The 10,425-nt window shown below is 40.7% G+C and overlaps 2 protein-coding genes across 2 annotated transcripts in view; one reads left to right on the top strand and one right to left on the bottom strand.

Annotated features, from left to right (window-relative positions):
• Positions 1 to 3,794, bottom strand: part of LOC106809293 (transmembrane protein 179-like) — an 8,135-nt gene extending 4,341 nt beyond the window's left edge. Inside the window, exons 1-3 of the mRNA XM_014812326.1 lie at positions 3,770 to 3,794; positions 2,160 to 2,669; positions 2,025 to 2,034 (exon numbers count right to left, since the gene is read on the bottom strand). Coding sequence (XP_014667812.1) covers positions 2,025 to 2,034; positions 2,160 to 2,669; positions 3,770 to 3,794 — 545 coding nt within the window. The remainder of the gene's footprint in view (positions 1 to 2,024; positions 2,035 to 2,159; positions 2,670 to 3,769) is intronic.
• The window catches only part of LOC106809299 (leishmanolysin-like peptidase), a gene marked incomplete at its 3' end in the record, with an annotated part of 27,490 nt that continues 19,655 nt past the window's right edge, over positions 2,591 to 10,425 (top strand). Inside the window, 1 exon segment of the mRNA XM_014812340.1 lies at positions 2,591 to 2,674.

Genomic DNA, 10,425 nt, shown 5'->3' with positions numbered 1-10,425 from the left:
AAATTTGTAGTCTGTACGGGGTATACTCTTTGCTTCACCTCTGCTACCACACATGATGATACAACTTGTTGCTCCTCTATGTAGTATGATTTGAAGTTTTAAACCTCTACATCATCCAAATATATCCATCCAAATATATCGATGAACATGATAACATGATAAAGTTTATATTCTCATATTTATGGTATATGCTACTAAAGTAATTACACAGCTCAGGGTTCGAAATTAACGCTCGCACACTTGCAAAATACGAGTGGATTTCTGAAATTGCGAGTAGTACTTATAACCACTTGCATTTTTGTGAGAGTGACATATAATCTGTTGTGATGACTATCAAAATCGAACATCCCATATCCAGGCATTTTAAAAGTAACAAGTTGTCAACAAAAGTCATAACGGAACTAGACCAACTAATTTCTGCAAAATTATAAACAGGTACTGTCTACAAACTGAGTAAGGATTATAAACCTCGCGCGATCGCCCGCAACCGAGAGTATTCTATCTTCACGCTTTGTAGCCTTAATTGTTTAATAAAGCCGTCTCAACATTATAAACATTTATAAAGTAACTAAAAAGATAACATTTTTAATTAAAGTGTTAATTAAAGCATATTATACACTACAAACATAATTATATTAAAAATGCGAGTGTGTTTCGGATGTTGCGAGTTGAAATTTGACCCACTCGCAAAAAATTGCGAGTGGTTTCAAAAGTTAAATTCTACCCCTGGTCAGCTAGTGTAATTACTTTAGTAGCATATACCATAAATATGAGAATATAAACTTTATCATGTTTTCAGATTTTGGATATATTTGGATGGATATATTTGGATGATGTAGAGGTTTAAAACTTCAAATCATACTACATAGAGGAGCAACAAGTTGTATCATCATGTGTGGTAGCAGAGGTGAAGCAAAGAGTATACCCCGTACAGACTACAAATTTGATATGGTATTAAACTAGTGTGCGCCAGGTGCGCGTCAAATTTTTGCAGTGTGTACACGCTATCCCGCTCCAAATATGTGTTGGCCCGCACCAATTTAGCGCCGCAAATGAAGGAGGGCCAGGCCCGGGATAACTTAGCCTGGGATAAGTTATCCCGCACCAAGCTGTGTCTGTATGCAACAACCCGGGATAACTTAGCCCGGTCCAAGGTAGCCCGCTTGCGTGCGAGTCTGTATGCAACACGCATGCCAAAAAACTGGCGCTAAACCGCAATACGCATGCGCACAGCCTTAATTATATCACGTTGCTGTCTGCGGTGTGACGTAGCAAGCTGAACTGAGAACTGATGACTCATTTGATGTAGCATGAAATTTGCATTCTGTACACTACGATTTGACACGTGCCTAACCCGCACCGGTTTAATGTAGGTTCAAATTTTGCAGTCTGTATACGGGGTATTATAGAGACAGCTGTTATATTTTATAGGCAGTGGCTACGGGTACGGTAACCGTATCTTAATGTCTCAAGGCTACGGGTACGGGAGTCCATTCGCTTTCATACTTAACGAGACAAAGATGGCGGCGGTGGCGCCAGATTTCGAAATAATGCCTTGGGAAATAAATTGACAATTTGAGAGTTTAGATGAGCTAGAACCCTAACCCTAACCCTAAACCTAACCCTAACCCTAAACCTAACCCTAATCCTAACCCTAACCCTAACGCCAAAAAGGGGCTTCAACGACCGACGGCTACCGTACCCGTAGCCACTGCGTATTTTATATGTGCAGTACGTGTGAGTATGTATGTAGAGGTATTTGATTTCGTAGCTTGTTGGTTATTTACACGATTACTGTACATACATACATTCATATAGTATATACATGATACAATAAATACAAACCAATATTCGCAGTGGCTACGGGTACGATAGCCGTCGGTCGTTGAAGCCCCTTTTTGGCGTTAGGGTTAGGGTTAGGGTTAGGGTTAGGTTTAGGGTTAGGGTTATAGCCTCTGCTAAATCTCAGTGTGAATTTATTTCCCCGGCGTTTATTCGCAATCTGGCGGCCACTCGCGCATCTTGTCTCGTCAAGTATGAAGCGAATGGCACTCCCGTACGCGTGCCTCGAGACTTAGATAGGCTCGTCCCGTAGCCAGGCTGCCAAAGATTAGGGAGATCTGAAGACCACTACAAATTTGCGTAGCAGACTTATGTCCTTTCCTTTAGCAAAAGAACACCCATTCTCCAGGTCAACACGATGGAGAGCAACATTAATATTACTCCCATAAAAATGGCGTAACCGCAGTTGCTTGACGGTCCCCAGTCGGGGTCACCAATGATATAACGAGGCTTGGTAGGCGTAGTCTCATCCCAGTGTCCTGTTGTGTACAATATGCATTTTCCGTTGAAGTCTCCGCGACATACAGCAATTGGGATGAAGTAGAAGAACGACAATATAGCCGAAAGAGTGTAGCAACACGTCTGACATAGTACAAAAATGTTGCTTGCCCATTTTACCAAAAAATAAACGACAATAGATAATATTGTTGTTATTTGTAAGGGGTGTAACTTATTGGTACTCTGCGCACGCTCTGTGCTTGCCCCTGACAGGAATCTGTTGCACAGTACAATAGATGCGGGCAAGAGTTCTCTGCTCTCTGCTGCATCGGGACGCGAGCAAAACAAAGTTGATTGCGGCGAGCTGATGAACGTTATTTCAACTTCAACTTCAGGTATGCGACATATTCCATAAATTTATTCCATTACTTCATCTAAACTGTGAAAGTAACTGATTAGTTGCTAACACATGCGTCGTTGGCTCTATCCTGTGTTTGGGTTACATTATGTGTATGTACCTTAGTAGCTCTAGTATAGTAATATCTCTATAGATACATAATGTAACCGCCCAGAGGATAGGTTTCTTATCTAGGTTTATCTCTTGGGTTTGGGTTAGATTATGATTATTGTATCTATATACTCTCAGGCCGCGTAAGTTGCCATGCCCAGCGCACTGTACGCGGGCTATAGTACTAGAGCTACTACCTTAGATACAGATTACAGAGGTACGGTAATCAATCATGAATCAAGTTGAAACTTGAAGTAGCCTAGGGTACGCTCGTATTAGTCTTCATTCAGCTAATTGGTAATATAGTATGTAACCCACCCAACTAGCCGTTTTAGTAATAGTTACATTGAGTGGTCTATGGCCACTTCCTTGCAGTGACTAGTGGCGTGGGTACGCCGCCGTATTCTGTAATTTGCGCGGTGGAGGTACGGCAGCCGTTCTCTAATTTACAGAGGCTGGAGGTCCGGCAGTCCTTCGCTTTTTCTACTTATACGAGCGCAAAGATGTCGGGCGATGGCGGCAGATTTCGAAATACCGATTGGGCATAATTACATTTGAGAGTTTTTGCTGTGGGCTAGACCTGATCGAGATTGGTAGCGTTCTTGAAATGAACATTCTTGTCAACTTACCATCCGAAGTTGAACTTGCCTCGCCTCAAAAATCGCGCCAAAGGGGTTCACGAAGATGGCGCCTACTTCCGTCATAGGGTCTATGTCCCCAGGGTACTGCCGGCCCGTCCACTGGGTAACGGGTCGTAACCGGAACGTACCTGGTACTATTGGCTGATATGGTTAGGGATATGGTTAGGGTTAGGGTTCGGGTGTAGAGTTTAGGGTTAGGGTTAGGGAGTAGGCGTCGGCGTGCCTCCCTAGACTGTCGTTAGTGCGTAGAGCGGGTCCGGTCCGGCTATTATGTGAAGTAGTTTTAGTGCCAGGGTACGTTCCGGTATAGCCCGGACGTCCCAGGGTACGTTCGCAGTACCACTGGGGCATAGAACCTCAGCCATACTTCCAGCCACTACGGCATTAATTCATGTACTCTAACTCAAAACCTCTTAGTCTACATGTGAGGCCTCTATTCTCAATGGCGCTATGATAGCTTAGCAGACAGTAGTAAGGTCAAGACACCATGGAAGTTTAATAATAAATGCTGGTATAACACGAATTATTGCCCAAAGTTTTAAATGTTTGTATTCTCTTTGCCTTCATAATTCCTGTAACATGCGTTAAATTGCTCTTAACATTGGCAGAAGGAACTCCTGCATGCCGCTTTGTGACACCACGCAATACTGAGGAGGTGGGAAGCATGAGTGGGATTCGCAATCTTGCTGTTTTGCATCTACAGAAATAAACCACTACGTCTCCATATTCACTTCCGCGTAGCTGAATGTTCACTTGTTCGAATTATCACCCTTGCACTTGACTTGGGTAGAATACATTTTACCCAGGGAAATCTGGTGAATTCCTGCAGAAAACTCCCACTCCATGTCAATGCAAATGGGAGCAACTATTTGAGTAATGGCGCTGGATTGCATTGTGGGTTAAAGCTCTGTGTGCTTCTGAGCTCAATGGCGAGCCCCGCCAAGCCAAGCCAACATAATTCGCTCAGGAATGATCAGGGGCGTGTACAGGGGGGGGTGTCCAGGGGGTCTGGACCCCCTGCTCGGCGCACCAAGCATCTAAGGGGGTCTAATTTAATTTTGGACCCCCCGTACGTTTGGGGTTACGGTTAGACCCCCCCCTGGTACAAATCCTGTACACGCCCCTGATGATGTCACACACACGACTACATTCATAGGCCAAACAATCTAGTAGCGCATCTAGGGAGTGTCAGGGGGTAATCTCTGGGTAAATCAAGTTGTACCAAATTGCAAGGGTGACAATTCAAACAAGTCAGCATTTGGCTATGCATAGATACCAAGATGGAAGCAGTTGGTTGTGAATTTCTGCTGTGATGGTGTGAAAAGAAGTGAATGCAAGTGCGAATTTGACGTTCATGCTTTCCCAACTGCTATATTTCTTATGTTTGTGCACAGTGGAATGTGTGTGTTGAAGTTGTGTGTTTCAAATGAGTTTTTGAACGGTATTTACAGGAAATTATTACTAATAATAGGTGAAAGAGAGTAGAGAAACATTTTGGTAGCAAATACATTTTGTGTTTGTTTACCATCATTTTATTATTGAAATGTTTCAAGTACCTGTGTAGCAGGCTGCCAGACTAATGTTAATGAACATGCTTTTCCGTGCATCAATCTATGGCCGTTTCTTGGAGCTACCTCTGTTTATGATAATATCTCCCAGAAAAGGTCGCACCTAATATGAAATGAAAGACATGTGAATCGACATGAGTCTCGCAGCTTGATTGGGCTACATTGGACATAGTGTGTTGTGTAGCACTTCACTCTGTAACAGGAGTTCCTGTTAGTTTCAAGAGCCACAATGTACACAGGTTACACTTTTTCAGTGTACCATAGCAGTATACACTAAACAACTGTAGGACAATTTCTATAAAGTTGCATGCAAGTTTTAATGTATATATTCCTTATGCTTGTACTTTATTATCAGAAGTCTATTCACATTCTTCCGGTGTTATCCCAACTTATTTGCCTGTTTCAGAACTTGGTCATTTATTTCGAGTTTTATTCTTGGAAAGTAAAACTATCAGGATTGAATGTTATAAACAGCATTGTTTGGCAAGGTCTTGACGTTAGCAGTGACTGTAAATAGCTTACTGTCATTAACTAACACCACAGTGGTAGCGAGTTCCAAGTTGTATGAGTTACATTAGTTGCAAAGACACACATCTTTAATTTTGATTTGTTGTGTATTTGGTTACCAATATTGCTATTACATAGGATAGAGTTGATAAATTATGTCAAGGTAAGTATTCCTCCAATTTGATAGAACCTATAGTGAACTGAATGCAACTGAAACAGAATCATATGCATATTGTTTAACATCCAACCAGTCACACCATAGGCTAGCTCATTACCTCCACCCAACGGAGTTGGAGGAGGTTATGTGATCGGTCTCGTGTGTTAGTGTGTTAGTGTGTTAGTGTGTTAGTGTGTTAGTGTGTTAGTGTGTTAGTGTGTTCGCGCGATCGATATTAGCGCGTCGAGGCAGCGAGCCAGCTCGTAACACATACATGTTACATGGGAGCTACGCTGCATGGGAGCATGGATGTTTCACTGGCGTTACGGCGTATATCGTGGGTTATTCGTGTGGTCGTGAGTCCTATGTCGTATCAGTAGTGTCATAATATAGATAATTTTCTACTATAGTTACTTTACTGTTGCTATTATGTTAATACTATTACTAATATGTTATACTATAAGCATTTAAGCAATCATCGATTGCTTAAGCAATCTCTTCACTTCTATCAGAGCTACGATAGTACACTGGCGTGTATCGTGGGTTATTCGTGTGTTCGTGAGTCGTATGGCGTATGGCGTATGTTTCTGGCGAAGGTATGCACTTTCCGTGAGTGCACTCTGTCTAGTTATTTATGTTATATAAGCTGGTATTTTAATAATGTGTTGTCTGTCATGACAGTGCATTTGTATAGATATATTTATATTATATCTATAGCCATGGCATATGATGTTATACCTCTGTATATATATATGTATGTTTCAGTACATACATATATATCAGGAGTAGAGAATAGGGAACTCCTGATATATATATATATGCCACCAGATCAACTCGTCATAGTGTAAGTTATATATTAAGCTCTTTAGTTATCCCACATTTAACACCATACCCCCTAGACAAGCATAGATGTAGTGACCCACTACTGGCTGCAGCAGCTCTGTAGGGCTGACATAGAATCAAGAGAATGTTACTCTCACGTTACCCGCGGCAGCTGGTGTCGGTTATAGAACGAGCTGCCTCTTCGTGCAGGCATTCATTGATGAGGCAGCAGCAGCAACAGCAGCACCAGGGCTTCAGGCTTGTGTCACAGCTCTAGCCGTGTGTTGGTTTGCAGTATTTATCCACATCCGAAATATAGAAGTTTCGATAAATAAATTCTTCCAGCCGAGGTTTTGCCAAGCATTGGAAGTAGGCAGGCACTGGTACGCGTGTGTGGAGTGAGTGGCAGGCGAGGATTTCTGGTTCTACAGTCGGCAGGCGCTTGTCTGTGCGTATGAACCTCCTCTTGTTTTGTTACCAAGCGAGTAATTTTTCGGCAAATGACAACGGACCAAGTCTAAGGTAATCAGTAGGCAGTTGAGGGTTTGTATAAATGAATTCAGTTGAAATTTCGTGGCTTTACAGGGTTTCTTCTAAGGGAAAATTACACAAAGGAGGTAATGGCCAGTTTGGGGAAAAAATGCGCATGATGGATTCAAATACAGGATTTATTGATATACTATAGGTATATAGATACAGGATATACTTATCAGTAAATACAGGATGTATTGATATACTTATAGGTATATAGATACAGGATATACTTATCAGTAAATACAGGAACATTTTCACAACGGCGATGTTAAATTTGACAACGGCGGTGCGCCACTGTGCCTTTTATGTATAAGAAACCCTGCTTTATATTTGTTTTTATTGACGTTTTACTTGTTTAAGATCTGTTTTGTATATTCGAGTATTTGAGCATTGCATAGAAGAGCACGTTATTGAGCTACTGATATAAATGGAGAAAAACTCTGATTTTCTAACAACAGCATGAGTACAATTTGTGAATGATAATTAAGTTAGTCAACAATGTAGTTGTGCGAATCGTGTTGCCAGCAAATAGTTAGTTAATGTTCTTTTGCCAGTAAGAATAGGTCTTATACAATCGACAGTATCTTCGACAGCTGCGCATGTATACAGCTTATATGTCGGTCTTGTTAGTACTAGTTGGTAACGTGAGAGGCTCTCGGTTTATTTTGTGAGGAAAAACCTATCGTACACGGTGTGTTTGTATATGTATGTACCTGTGTGTGTGCGTGTGTATGTGTGCGCGCGTGTGCGTGCGTGTATGCATGCATGCGTGCGCGTGCGCGTGTGTGTAAGAAACTTCAGTGCATCAAGTTGGGCTGTCTTTGTTGTAGGATCATACTTGTGTTTTTGATGGAAGTCAACCTCATTGGCACTTACAAAACTTGTATTAAATTTTTTAATGAACAAACCAGAAATCTTTTAGTTGTTGTTAGTATTCCTGTATCATGCTCTCAATATCGTTCGATTTCTTCGATAGATTACAACGTCGGTACAACAACTTTTTTCTAGACGAAAATTTTATTTCACACGGTATTAGTAATGTTAAATCATTAAAAACAGTAAATAAATTGGTACGCCTCCACGATTATATTTTATGTTGAAAGTACTTGGTTTTTATGCCAAAACTTCGAAACAAAAATGTTTATTTTGCATCGCTTGACAACAGAATGAAACAGTCATTTTTAGAGCCCATGAGAAAGTTGATGCAGCAAGCGGCTAATGTATTAGACTGTTTTGAAGTCTGTTCTTGCGTACCATCTGTTACCTACTTATCTAGTGTGTGCATTGGTGTCTTGTCGCATGTAGAGTATCTAGTAACTAATAATAACGTACTCGGTTGCTTTGGCTTGTTGTATAAAATTTAGTATCAGGTAATAGCATATGGCGAATTATTATGTGCCGTGTTTGTCTACTGCGTTGGAGTCATGGCCTGATTTTAGAGCTCCGGCCTTTGGCATCTTTATTTATATTTCGTAGCTCTAAAACCTTTGGCCTTATTTTCTTGCCGTTCTGAAAGTTTGGAAAGTGCATGCCAGTAATATATATACATGGTAACATATATATATATATATATAATTAGTCTAGAAGAAAGCATGTTGCCAGGCCTATGGCATGTTGTTTGTGTCATAATTCGATTTTTGTTTTATGGTTGATTTTATCGCATATAACATTCGATTTAATTATCACATATAACATTCGATTTATCACATATAACATTCGATTTATCAAATATAACATTCGATTTATCACATATAACATTCGATTTATCACATATAACATTCGATTTATCAAATATAACATTCGATTTATCACATATAACATTCGATTTATCGCATATTATTTGATTTTATATCAGAAAAGAGAATCGAATGATTCGATGCGTGAATCGAATGATTCGATTCACGCATCGAATGATGCATCGAATCATTCGATTCTCTTTTCTGATATAAAATCAAATAATATGCGATTATTATATATATAATAATAATATATAGGGAATTATTCCCTATTATCCCCAATTATAATTCCCTATTATCTACTTCTGATATATATATATATATATATATATATATATACTATAGCGTACGGCGGTGATGGTGGGGTGGGAGGTGAAGGGCTTGATCCTGCTGCCAGTGACCCGCGCGCAGGGCACGCGCCCACGACACTTCTCGCTCGAGCTCCCTGTAGGTATATATGCACACGCGTGTCGATCTTTTTTTGTGCCGCCGAATGCGATGACATATTTCAGAAATGCCCACCCGGCTGCTAAACCGCCTGCACCGCAATAGCCTGCTTATACGCTCACTGCCTGGCCTGGCAACATGCTTTCTTTCTAGTACTTCAATATACATATATACTATTATACATATTATATATATATATATATTACTGGCATGCACTTGTCGAAACTTTTCAGAACGGCCCAAGAAAATAAGGCCAAAGTGTTTAGACTATCGAAATATAACATCAGAAGATGGCTCAAAGGCCGGAGCTCTAAAACTCAAGGCCATGACTCAACGCTAGTAGACAAACACCGCACATAATAATTCGCCATATGCATTACCTGATCACTAATTTTATACAACAAGCCAAAGCAACCCCGAAGTACGTTAGTTATTAGTTACTAAGATACCTCTACATGCGACAAGACACCAATGCACCACACTAGATAAGTAGGTAACAGATGGTACGCAAAAAACAGAACTTCAAAAACAGTCTAATTACGGTTAAGCCGCATTGCTGCATCAACTTTCTACTATGGCCCGCTAAAAATGACTGTTTCTCCTCTGTTCGTCACGCGACTGCAAAATAAAACATTTTTGTGTCGAAGTTTTCTGGCATTAAAAACCTAAGTACTGTTCAACATAAAACATATAACGTGGAGGGCGTTACCCAATTTATTTTACTGTTTTTAATGATATACCATACTAGGATTACTGCGTGTTGAATAAATTTTCGTCTAGAAAAAGTTGTTTTACCGACGCATTGTAATCTATCGAGAGAATCGAACGATATTGAGAGCATGATACAGGAATACTACAGCAACTAAAAGGATTCTGGTTGGTTCATTTAAAATTAATACCAGATTTTGTAAGTGCCAACTGAAGGTTGACCTTCCTCAAAAACACAAGTATGATCCTACAACAAAGACAGCCCAACTTGATTGCACTGAAGTTTTCTAACACACGCCGCACGCGCCCACGCATGCTCATGCATACACGTCACGCACACGCGCGCACTACAGACACCAACACACACACGCACGCCACACAGGTCACATTACATACTAATACAAACACCACCGGGTGCTACGCATAGCCGTTTTTCACTCACAAAATTAAAACCGAGAGCCTGCTCATTCTCAGTCATATTTTTCACGTAATCGGGAACTCTCATGCTCGCGTATGG

The sequence above is a fragment of the Priapulus caudatus genome, unplaced genomic scaffold, assembly GCF_000485595.1.
Source record: "Priapulus caudatus unplaced genomic scaffold, Priapulus_caudatus-5.0.1 Scaffold343, whole genome shotgun sequence".
NCBI lineage: Eukaryota > Metazoa > Priapulida > Priapulimorpha > Priapulimorphida > Priapulidae > Priapulus > Priapulus caudatus.
This window is presented reverse-complemented; position numbering and strand designations above follow the sequence as displayed.